This window comes from Egretta garzetta, unplaced genomic scaffold (assembly GCF_000687185.1).
Source record: "Egretta garzetta isolate BGI_Z169 unplaced genomic scaffold, ASM68718v1 scaffold101, whole genome shotgun sequence".
Lineage (NCBI taxonomy): Eukaryota > Metazoa > Chordata > Aves > Pelecaniformes > Ardeidae > Egretta > Egretta garzetta.
In genome coordinates, this window is record NW_009258666.1 from 545,555 (window position 1) to 557,818 (window position 12,264).

Here is a 12,264-nt window from a genome sequence, read left to right on the forward strand (position 1 = left end):
CCCCGCGTTTTGGGAGCCCCCACACACACCGTGAGGGCCCCCCAACACACAGTGCTCCCCCCCAGCACACGCCGGGGTGCCCCCAGCGCTGCCACCCACGTCGGGCCCCACCAGGGCTCACACACACACGTGCACCCCCGGGCGGTACCCAGTCACCCCCGTTATTTTGAGCCTCTTTTTGCCAACGATCCCTCAAAAAGCTGATCGCTACCGGCCTTCTGGGGACCCACAGGGCTGCACTTGACGGCGACAGGCCCAGAAACAACACCAGCTTGAATAAAACTGCCCGGATTTCTTATTTGCTGCCTCCTGGCCAGCATCGGTCCCCAGCAGCTGCCAGGACTATTGGTCAGTCACGTCTCGCACAGGTTCGTATCGCGATTGCGTTTCCTCAGTTTCAAGCGGAGAAGAGTTGCCTTCTGCTGCTGCAATGGCATCACAACTGTCGGCTCTTTCACCCGCCCCTGCCCTGACACGGCAGGCACCGCTCCACCTCCCTCACCCAGGTGTCACCCGCTCTGCTCTCAGGCAGCTCCCACAGATCACAGCTCAAGGGCTTTAACCCACAAGCTGTGGGTGTATGAACACCCACTCTGCCCAGAAAGCAAGGATGGGTGGACTGGGAAGATGAGCTGATGAGAAAAGTGTACAATTTGGGCTTTTTTGGACAGCCTTTTCAATTACAATTAAAAAAAATTTGCCCATCCAGCAAATCTAAAGTTAATGAACCTATGCTTTATTTTTCCATATTATCCCCTCTTATTTTCACTGAAAGGGCAGAGCTGTCCAAGTTCATTGCCCCCACTGGTAAAGCTTTTCTTACCGTCCTACGTGTTTTGCAATGATTGTAGCTCTTTCTCTCCTACGTGTGTCCAAAATCAGATAAGTAACAAAAGGTTTCCACATCCTCAGCAAGCCCTAGAGCACATTAGAGCCTCATCTATTTTTACAATTCCATTTTAGGTCACATCCTTCTTACTAGATCTTAGAGCAAAAACTCCCTTTCCACTCCCAGTGAAGTTTGCTGCTTCTGTTAATCCCAGAGTGTTGTGCTTTTTGTTAAAATAGTTTAATATTGCCACTTTCTGCCTCGCTGTGCAGTGTGGGATGCTCTGCACTAGTGTCATGGTGTCTTTCTGCAAGCCCCATTTTGTGTTTGCTCTTCCCAGCTGCTGAGATTGTATCTTCCCTTGGGTTCTGGCTCATAACAAGCCCCCACATACACTCATTAGTCTGAGAGTGATTATGGGATTGAGTGGTCTGGGCCACCCTGCTTAAAATCTTTCCCTCAGCATAACCCCAGTATTTCTTTACCTGCTTTTGGAGAAGTCATATCCAAAATGCTGACCTGTTTTCTTTCTTTCATGCTCTTCGTGCCTCTTCTCAGAAGATGACAGCCTGTCTCCTAGGACAAAGAATCCAGTGCAAGGCAGTCTCCCCTCCTGCTCAAGGGGGACAACACTGAAAAAGAATATGCAGGGTAAAGTCCCTCAATGATTAGGGGATTCTGGGCCATCACAGTTTCTCAGTGACAAGCTGGTGGACTCAATACCCCAGGGCAGGGATAATTCCTGTGCTCCCCCCTTGCATACACAGCATGCTGTCGGTGACACAGCCATCTCCCAACCAGTCAGGAGCCAAGGGATTTCTGCCCAGTACCCCCAAAAGGAACCCTTGTCCTACCTCCTGTGGCAGAACAGGAATTCTTATGTGGGGTCTCCTACGGTGCAGATGAGCCTCTGATACCGCTTGCCATTTTAGAGAGGTAACACCTATTTGTGCTTTCAGGCGCAGATTGCACTGACAAGGACCTCATGTCCTCCTTGATGCAAAAAATCACTCTGTTGGAACAAAAAATAGAGAAACAAGCACAAGAAATCCAAGTGAAGGTAAAAATCCTGCCCCTTACTGAACCTGTTCTGTGCCCTGCTTTGACGGTTGGAGCCACAGCAGTATTACATCTGCTCAGACCTAGTTTGGGCTAAAACAAGTTAATCTGTAGCCTGCTCCACTAATTACACAAACGAGCCATTTCAAAGCAACAGTGCAATTGTACAAGTCCTTGGGGCGGGAGAGTGGACAGTCCCTGCTGTGACTTCTTAAAGTAAAGACTCTCAGCACCCTTTCACTGATTTCATCAGCTGTTTGGCTTCAGACACTTCCTTGTCTTCCTTTTGCTTTCTGAAACAACAGCTGCTTATACAGCAGCATCATCCTGGAGCAGACCGTTTTGCATCACTGCCGCTTAGAATAAATACCCTTACTTTTTTTGGTTTTAAGGCGGTGGCTGAAGAGATGCTGGTTTCATTTCTAGATCAGCCACTTAATGCAGGCCAGAGCATGAGCTGTGCCTGAGCAGGAAAGCACAGGGGCACGAGTCCGTGCAGATGGAGGAGGGGGAGATAGGTCAGCATGTGCCTCACCTAGTCTTGGAGCAGTGTATTTGTATCCCACCCCTCATTTGAGTCTAATTAAGGTATTTGTGAGGTGACACTGCCTTTCTGACCCTTATTTTGCTTGTCTCTGAGTGGAGTGAGAGTACGTGCACCACTGACTCACCCAGTCAGGACTAATTATACAAACTGTGCCTCAAGGTCCTGGAGGCCAAGGAACTAAACAAGGTCGTTATTTCTTCTGGTCCTGAAGGATAGGAGGATTGCTGAGCTTGAAGAGAAGATGAAGACTCTTCAGAAAGGAGAAGGTAAAAATTATTCTACCCTTGGCACCTTACTCTTACCCTGTGGGAGAGTTACAGAGCTTGTGGTACAGCAACAGAACAGGCTTGGAGACCTCCTCTCTGAGCCATCCTTGCCTTAAAAGCCCAAGAGCCTCTTTGGTGAGTGGGATCAGTTACGCACACGTGGTACTGTTTGCCAAAGCAGATCCGCACTTTATGCTTGCATCTGTTACGCAGCTTTTCTGGTGCAGTGCAAAACATGATTTCCTGACCTATTTTCTATGGGTTACTAAGTTTCCATGAGCATAGACCAACCACACAGATACCTGAAGATGGTCAGAAAAAAAGAATGGTAAATACTACAGAGTTCAAACAGGCTGAAAACACAGCTAAGCGAAACTGAAAATCGACTGGGAGTCTCAAACAGTATCACAGGTCCAGGCTGACTTGTCCCATAAGGCAGCCTAACTCTAAACTGAACCCAGCTTTGAGTGAGTCGCTGAAGGTCTTCCCCTCCATTCAGTTCCTTGGAATCCAGCAGCTCTTCAGCGGAGCCCAGACATGTTTCCTACAATGGCTGAACTACCTTGTTAGCTCAAAGCTGTGGCAAGTTCCCCATTTCCTGAGCGGAGAACAAGAACATGCCTGTTGAACCACAAGCATGTGTTTTGTACCTCATCATGCACTGTTCTAGCCATTCAGCCTAAGTTTCTGGATCCAGCTTTAGTGGATACCTGCTCATTTTTTTAATAGGTCCCTTAAAGACTGAGTAAGCCAAGCAATTTGCATCGTATAACTGCAAACAGCACCCACTCGCATCAGCTTCCCGCAGCATAAAACTTCTCTAGTATTGTTCATGACTATCTTTTAGCCTATCAGCATCTTTATCAAACTGCTATGGGTTGAATTGCCAGAGACCAGCATGCAGAGCTCATGTCCAGCTCCTGTGTCATACAGGCTCAAGTACGCTTACGGTAACAGGGAGGTACTGCTGGGGCATCTGTGCTGCGTGACACGGGTTATCTATAGCTCGTCTTTAAGGCTGTACATAGAGAAAACAAGTCTTCCCTTTCAGATGGTCCCGAGTCATCCACAGCAGAAGAACTGGAAATTAAGTGCTTTCAGCTGCAGACCCAGGTCTGGGAGATGGAGGTGAGACACCTGCTTCACTTGCCCTAAGCCATCTGCACCTTTGGTTTGAGATCGTTGCAGTCCCAGGCTGCTCGGTCTTTTTCAAGCTGCCACTTTGATCATCGCAGTTCTTCACCTCACCCCTCTGAGAAGAAAGAACAAGCTTGGATGTGACCTACAGGGCAGTAGGAGGTTTTTTAATACACAAACATTTGTGTCTCCTGAAGGACCCTTCATTTTGATTTCTAGGACTGTAGAAATATTCTTTGCAGCTACCACAGTCTAGGGAGATTACTATGTCACTACAAATATTTTCCTTCTCCCTTTTGCCTCCTACTAATAGAGCTGCTACTACGACCCTGCCAGTGAGTTTGTCTGTCTGCCAGGACCAAAGAGCCCCGAAACAAACCTTCTCTTTCACCTCCCCTTTCTGCTTCTCACGGTCACAACCAGCCATTCTCAGGTTTCCATTTCTGGTTTTCTGCAATTCTGATCTGCAATGCTGACTTGTACTTTCCTCTTGCAGCGATTTCTAAATGACTATGGTCTGATTTGGGTTGGAGAGAGACATGAACAGCTGGAAGATTTAGAATCGCTCAAGGATGAAGAAGAGCTGCCAGCAAGGAGCCTCTGGAAGCCAGGTAAAGCACCAGCACACTTTGCTGAAGCAGCTATCCTAGCTCCTGCCGCATGATCCGAGGGCTGGAGCACCTCTCCTATGAGGACAGGCTGAGAGAGTTGGGCTTGTTCAGTCTGGAGAAAAGAAGGCTGCGGGGAGACCTGATTGCGGCCTTCCAGTACCTAAAGGGGGCCTATAGGAAAGATGGGGAAAATCTTTTTAGTAGGGCCAGCTGTGTTAGGACAAGGGGAAATGGTTTTAAACTAGAACAGGGTAGGTTCAGGCTAGAGGTAAGGAAGAAATTTTTTACAATGAGGGTGGTGAAACACTGGAACAGGTTGCCCAGAGAGGTAGTGGAGGCCCCATCCCTGGGAACATTCAAGGCCAGGTTGGATGGGGCTCTGAGCAACCTGATCTAGTTAGCGGTGTCCCTGCAGGGGGGTTGGACTAGATGACCACTAGTGGTCCCTTCCAACCCTAAACATTCTATGATTCTATGCTTAGGGAAGGTTTGATACCTTCACAGCAGCTGCTTCCTGAAGAGTTCACATACCCTAAATGTTTGAAGCTTGATTGCTCTAACAACATTGACGTAAAACAGGTGGAAAAGGGAATCAGATGCTTTGTGTATATAGTAGCTGTAGTAACTCACCCGCATTGGCTGGCTCCACCAGAGCATTGTTTGCCTTTCCTCCCAACCACCACGTGAGTGGTTTAATTGAGACCTGATTGTGCTGTACAGGGTCCAAGCATATTTGGCAATGGTTTCTTAGGAAGTGGTAACAGAGAAAAAAAATAGTAATACTTGGGCTGCATTAGCTAACCAATCCTTCCCTCCCTTAGGTGCAGGAGGGGAGAAGATGGGGGAAGCAGGATAAATAATTTTGATTGTTTTCAGCTCACTTACCCTTTTTAAGGGATACTTCCTCCGCCCTCCTTTACCAAGTGGTAAAAAAGCAGAACAGAAAATACCAAAGGCTTTACCTCTGCCTAGATCTTTCATTTCCTCTTCTGATTTCGTCTGTCCCATCACAACTCTTTTACTGCTTCGCCCTACCACCCTCCACAAGCACCCAGATAAACCACCTCAGCAGCGTCCCATCGAGAGAGCAATCTGCTGGTGGCAGGTGGTCGGCGGTGTTTACACCAGCATTTCTTCAGCGAGCCTGCCCTGATCCATTTATCCAATCTAGTTAATCCAACTAGTTAAGTTTCTCACTCTGTGCCCTTCGCAGCACCACATTAAGGGACAACACAATATTTCTGAAATTACGACCAAAGACAAGGAGCTGAGTGTGGTTTCTAAAGAGCTGGCTGCATCCGTAGCTGGCTCTAGAGTTATATTAGCTTGTAGAAAGAGGGCTGTTTCCCTGCTGCCCTGCCCTTGTGGTTTTACACACACCCATGCAAACCTGGCAGCGCCGTACCACAGCAGCAGCATTGCACCATACTTCGCAAAAGTGCAAAAGGCAAAGCCTGGAGAGGCAGCACAGACAGCCCAGAAATACTAGGACTCAAATGCACCTCAAATTCACACAGAGGTGAAAGCTGCTTAGCTGGCATCCCCTTCCCCCTGTAACTCTGATCCCTCTGCTACAGGTGAAGCGGTTGTTTCCAAACACCAGATTGATTTTGATTTAATCTTGGAAAACGTGAAGGATTTGAATGTTCTGGCTGGAGAAGGCATTTCTCAAATCGAGCACACACCAGGGGGGGCTCGGCTGAGACTGCCAGAACCCCTCCCTCTTACGCTGTATCAAAACGGGATTGTCATGTCCAACGGACCCTTTCGGCCCTACGAGGACCCATCGACACAGGTATGGAAAGGTCCGTAGGGGAATTAGACTCGGAGCCATCTTGCTGTCTTTCACTAAGGCTCAGGAAGGGGCATGTGTAGGAATAGGGCTTGTGAGCTCATCGCAGTCCTGAAAAGGAGCAGATACTGAGACCTCCAGCTTCTCACCAGCGTTCCCACATTGCCTTTAAAGACTAGCATGTCTTTGCCTAGTAATTTTTAGAGATGGAGATTCGGGGTCTTTGATGCAGCCTTTTCTGCACGGCAATATCAATGCAAATAGGAGCAGCCCAGTCATCAGATAAAGTCTGAGGTATGACCACGAGCTCTCATTTTGTTTCAGCAATGCCTGCAGGACATTATGGATGGCTATTTCCCTTCAGAGTTGCAGAAGAGCTATCCCGACGGCATCCCTTTGCAGGTAAGCACCACAAACCCCTATTCATCACCTTTTGGAAAAGAAATTGCTCTATTGCTTCCCAAGAAAATTGTTCAGGTTTCTTTCACCGATCTGCTGGATGCTGCCCACAGCAAATCAAGTTTGAGGTTTCTGAACACAAGTACACATGCAGCTTAATTCTGTGCATGTGTATCTCGGGGAAAGGGTGGCTGGGAGCACACCTGCTAGGGCCGTTAGAGGAAGTAAGCGAGCATTTTAGCATTAGGACTAAATGGTTTCTCTGCCTCAGTGAACCTTGTCTTCTTCAAGACTTCTAAGAGCATAGCAGGCTTTGTAGAAGAGAAGTAGCATGTGCAGCATCTGAAGAGCTGTGTAACAAAAAGGAGAAAAAAAGTTTTCAATTAGTTCCCCTGGAAAAGCTTTTAAAAACAGATTGAACCAGTATCTCTCAAGGAGGATGTGGGAGAGTTTATTTTGCCACAATTTAAATGGATTTGGCCATCTGAGGTTCTTTTGGGCCTCACTTCTTGATTTCTCAGAAATGGCAAAAAGCCAAGGCCACATTTTCAGGCAGAAAGCAGGGAGAGAGGCTCAGAGGACTCTAATCTAGGTCTTCAAGTGCATCCAAAACGTAAGCAGGCACAACCAGAGGGGTGCACCTGCCTACTGCCACGAAGAAAGCAGGGCACAACTGCACGGGCAAGTATGAGGTCAGGCCAGCCAGAGTGAGCTGGGAGGCGTGGTAGTTAGAAAGCCGGATGGAAGAAGAAGGGTTGTGCAAGGCTCTTAGGGCTGTGGTTGCCTATAAACCATGCATAGCTGGCCGTGTCTGGAAGCCACAGGACAGTACAGTAATCTGGGGTAGATATGGACACAGAGCCGTGAGACAGACAGCCAGCGTAAGAGGAACACAAGTGGAACCCAGACAGAAAGACTGACCCTGTTTATACAGCTTCCCCAGTGCTGGGGGCCTCAGGGTAGCACGCTGCCTTCCTTGGTTTGCTAGAGCCATCTGACAGTCCCCACTGCACCTTCTCCCTGCCAAATACCTTTCCACCCCCAGCCTGTTCCTTTCACATCACTTACCACCCGGAGAGTGTTTTCAAGTGTGGAAGCAGACGCAGAGGAAAGGTCAGGTCCAAGCATATTTCTTACAACTTGTGGAAAGCAGCAGCTGCCCAGTGCCTTTTGAGATGGAGTCCTGGGGACTTGAGGATCTGCCAGGATTTGCTTTCTTAGAGAGCCTATAGGAGCTGAAAATGCATTTCATTGAGCTTGGACAGCTGGAACAGCTTCCAAGGAAGCAGCTCTCTTGGTTTCATTTGGGGTTTACAACTCTTGGTTATTGTTGCTGTGGTTTATTGTGCTCTGATGCAGCGAGAACAAGCTTGTGCACCAGTCAGATTTGCTTATGGCAGTTGGCTTTAATTCAACAGGTCACTGACAGAAGGGACGTGGTATTTCAGGAGAGAGACCTTCCAGGGAGTTTTCCTGGCCACGGCCAAGTGGTTGGCCATTCAAAATCAAGTGAGGTGCAGGAAACCACCAAGATCCCAGGTAAATTCTTAAACCTGCCTTAAAAATGCAGCTAACTCCCAAAGAGGAGAATCAAAACCTTACTGGGGAAGTCCAGCTAGCAGGAGGTGAATGTGTAGGGTTTCAGAGAAGAAAGCAACACTGCTGGGTCAAAGCCCTATGCTTATAGCCCCAGTGTTGTTTCAGGAGCTTGGAGCCAGGCAGCATACATGGTGTCCTCTCATCATTAAATCCTCCTCAAGAATGAGAAACGAGAAGCTGTAACGGGGGAGTAGCTTGCAAACAACCTTCGGTTCTCCTACAAGTTCATTCCGTAAATGTGGACACCTTCAAGCCAGACCTATCTAATGGTGCCAAATACAGGCCAATTCCTCTTCAGACTTTCATTAAGAGAATATGAGGACATATGATCAGTCCACGGATTCCTCATTTTGCTTCTAGATTCTAGCATTCTGTGTCAGGGGTGGAAAGGTGAACGCAGCCAGTCATGTAGACAGAAAACAGTGGGTTTGTGCATGCATAACTAAATAACCCGAACACGTGCATTGCCCATCAGCAACATCTTCCTATTTTATATAAAAACTGTACTACGTGCTCGTTCATCTCAAGGCCACTCACAAACAGAAGCTGTGCTAAATGTTTCCTTTACCCCAGTAGTAAAAAAAAAAATAATTGCCCAGTGACACCACAGCAAAAGGAACGGTCACCTAGAAATACGCCCTCACAAGATGAAAAATTTTCTAAGTCTGTAGAATTTGTCATAGTTTCAGCTTTTCCTGTGCACAGCAGAGCTAACCAGGTTTCTACCTGTTGTGCATCCCAGCTGTGCGCTGAACAGGCTGCACAGCTGCTCATGGTTGATGTTGACAATCAAACATTTAGTGGGCCAGAAAGTGGGACAAGCTTCAACGGAGGAGACCGAGAGCCAGTCTCAGCCTAGCTCTGGGAAGTTAGAGCTCTCCCTGTTGGCTGTTGTGCGCACTCATTTCACCGAATCAGCCTATTCTGGGGGAAAATCGTTTGTCAAAAAGGTCAGACATGGAGACATCTCCCCTCTGCTCGGGCAGGTCCCAAAGCCTCCTTGGAGCAGTTCCTCAACAAGCTTTCCAAGCCCTTGAAACACAGAGGAGAAGCAATTGGTGTCCGAGACTCAGCCAGAGCAGCACAGCAGGTATGAGCAGACCCCCCAGGCACCCACAGGATGAGGCCAGCAGCAATTCCCTGGGCTCAGCGCCCTGCACAGCACTGGCACCCCCTCCTCAGGCCTCTCTCAGCTCTGCATAGCCTCCTCCTCCCAGAGAGGCTCCACCAGAGCACACGTGGCGCTTTGGCACCCGCTCCTGGGCTTTCCTGGCACGGGTTGCTCTCTGTGCAGAGCAGGCAGTGGTGACGCTCACCCGGTTTGGTTTCAGGGCTCTGGTGGGGTGCGGAGCAGCAAAGGGATCCTGGTGGAGACACCCAGGCTGTCTGCCCTGGAGAGGTACAGGCACGGCCCCCCAACCCCTGCCCTGTCAGGCTCTCATCTTCTTCCTATTTCATCACTGCGGGTTTATTTCAGGGGTTTCAGCTGAGGAAGTAAATTAACTTGCTCCTCTTCTACCTTAGAAATAATTAGGAAAAAAGGCCAAGGTTGGCCTTTTGGGGAGACCACTGAAGTGTTTGTGGTAAACCTGCTATCTTTTACATCTCTAACAAAAACTTCTGTTGTTCAAAGCATTACTCACTTACTGCTGTGAAATATTTTTCCCGACAGCAAGCCAAGGCCTAAGAGCTTGAAACCATCTAAGAAGCTGTTTACGGTCATGTTAAATGGGAGAATCCCTCCAGGAAACCGATGCCCAAGTGGGAGGTCACACTAACAGCACTTTTCTGCTCATAGTCTTCTGGCAAGACAAGACCCAAATAACTAATGAAAAAAAACCCCCAAGTAGATTATTTTTAATCAAAGAAGTAGGGCAAAGTACTTACCAGACAGCCCTGATCTAAAATGAAAGAGCTAAAAAAGGTCAGCAGCCCTCTTTCCAAGGCACCTTTAAGCAGGGAAAGCAAAGCAGTTGTTTGGTCCGTGGGTCGGTCTGCTCACCCCACAGTCAGAGTTCATCTCCAGGACTTTCCCAAACGTGAAACACCTCTCCCCTGTTCGGATCACCCCGGAAGCCCAGAGGCTCTGCCTGTTGAGTAGAACACAGTCTCTGCTGCCGGCAGAGCCCTCACTCCTCAGCTGAAGAGGTTTCCTAAACCTCCAGGGTGAAGACGGCTGAAGAGGCTGATGCTTCTGCCCCTGATGTCTGTACTCTCCGCATCAAATCAGAGAGTGGGGAGCAGACGTATGTTGTAAAGATGCTGTTCACGGAGACCATAGGGGACCTGCGCCAACACCTTGCTCACGCCAGGTAGGCCTAGGACTTCTTCCCCTCCTCGCTCCCCACCCAACTCCGTCAAACCCTAGGGAAGGTTTCTCAGCTGCTGCTCAAGGCCCTGGAGCTGTGCTTCAAACAGATCAGCCTGAGCTGAGCAGGGCTGAGGGCTACAGTCCCAGCCCCAGGAGCGGCTAGGCACTCTCTGATGCTTTGGCTCCACCATCCAAGATGCTCTCTGGGCAGCACTGCCAGGGTCACACTTAGCTCAGAGCATTTAATACCCACCTTTGCCAAAAAGCTGACACAGCAGCAGCGATAAGCCTCTTTGGTCCTCTCAGAATTGCCATCTGACCCAGGTCCATGGCTGCCTTTACCTCCTTCCAGCTGCTCAGCAGCACTCGCCTGACAATTGCTGCCGTTCCCAAGGTGCTGGTGCAGCCTGGAAGCTGAGCCTTCAGCTTGACTGATGGGTCTGCTGCTGGAAAAACACCACGTTTAATCCCAACGTGTTTAATGCTGCCCAAGGGCTCCCACATCCCTTCGGGGACAGCACCCAATGGCTGAGGGGACCCCTTTGCTCTCCCCTCTTCCCACTCCTGTTGCAGGACGTAGCTGTGGCTTTGGTCTGAGCCCACGATGAGCTCAGTGCTGCTGGGATGCAAGAGCCTCCTTCCCTGCTGCAGCTGTGCAGCCTGGAATGGCTGCTCTGTGCCTGGCTGTTTGCAGTTTGGGCGGGAAGCCCTTTTTTCTGCTCAGCCTGTGCTTGTGCAACAGTCTCTCCCTCTGCCCTTACATAACCACAGCTGGAACAGCCCGAGCATCTCAGCAAAACCTTGGGGGATCCTCTGTGTAGGAAAGATTGTGCTGTTCTTTCCTAGGGGTGGAGACTCCGGCTCGTATGAGATCATCAGCACCTTTCCCCAGAGGGTATACACGGACAACTCCAGGAGCCTGCAGGAATGTGGCCTGATCCCCAATGCCTCCTTGCTGCTGCGGAGAAGAAACCCCTCCCAAAAAGAGGGGACAGGGCTGCAAACAACTTAACAGCTCCTAGCAAGAGCTGCTCGCCCCAAGCTCTGCAAGAGGAAGGAGCTGCCTTGCACCGTTAGCTGTGTTATAACCTCCCCTGGCTGGGAAGAAAGGAGAGGGGCGTCTTTCCAGACTTAGTTTCATTGCACTGTTACCTGAGATGGAGCAAAGAGCTCAGAGGCAGCAGTTTGGCCTCTCCCTTCGGTGGAGGGTTCCAGGCCCAGTCCTGCTGCCTTGCATGAGGATGCTTTTCCCCAAGACACATGGGCTCTTAACACAGGGGCATTTCTGTCAGCTCAAACCAGAGGCCTGGTTTCTCACCTCTGCTGAAGGTTACGCAGGCTGATCCCCACCCAGGGAAGGCCACCAGCTTTACACTGGTATCGGGCAGCTGCTTAACTGGGCTCAGGGATTCTCTGTAGCAGCAGGACAAACAGCCAGGGTCAATTTACTTTCAACACAGAACAGCTCCCCAGAGATTTCAACTGCACTTACACAAGAGAAACAGGCTCAGATATGTGGTCCCCGGTGAAGCTAAACCAAAAAGCCTTGAGCCATTGTAATGCTGGGACTGAGCCAGACTTGTCTCAGCCAGGAGATCCTGCGGCTGGGTTTCCTGTATGTGAACAACTCCTTCCCTTGGACAGCCCCCAGCTCCAGCGGGGCCCAGGCTCGCAGCCACGCCGAGCCCACCTGCAGCAGCTCCGAGCTGCCTCC

The 12,264-nt window shown here is 49.6% G+C and overlaps 1 protein-coding gene across 1 annotated transcript in view; it reads left to right on the plus strand.

Moving 5' to 3' along the window:
- Positions 1 to 11,615, plus strand: part of UBXN11 (UBX domain protein 11) — a 12,397-nt gene extending 782 nt beyond the window's left edge. The window contains exons 2-12 of the mRNA XM_009648552.2: positions 1,789 to 1,889; positions 2,647 to 2,701; positions 3,753 to 3,829; positions 4,335 to 4,449; positions 6,027 to 6,244; positions 6,566 to 6,643; positions 8,059 to 8,179; positions 9,226 to 9,329; positions 9,571 to 9,638; positions 10,405 to 10,551; positions 11,397 to 11,615. Coding sequence (XP_009646847.1) covers positions 1,789 to 1,889; positions 2,647 to 2,701; positions 3,753 to 3,829; positions 4,335 to 4,449; positions 6,027 to 6,244; positions 6,566 to 6,643; positions 8,059 to 8,179; positions 9,226 to 9,329; positions 9,571 to 9,638; positions 10,405 to 10,551; positions 11,397 to 11,562 — 1,250 coding nt within the window. The 3' untranslated portion in view covers positions 11,563 to 11,615. The remainder of the gene's footprint in view (positions 1 to 1,788; positions 1,890 to 2,646; positions 2,702 to 3,752; positions 3,830 to 4,334; positions 4,450 to 6,026; positions 6,245 to 6,565; positions 6,644 to 8,058; positions 8,180 to 9,225; positions 9,330 to 9,570; positions 9,639 to 10,404; positions 10,552 to 11,396) is intronic.
- The last annotated feature ends 649 nt before the right edge of the window (positions 11,616 to 12,264 follow it).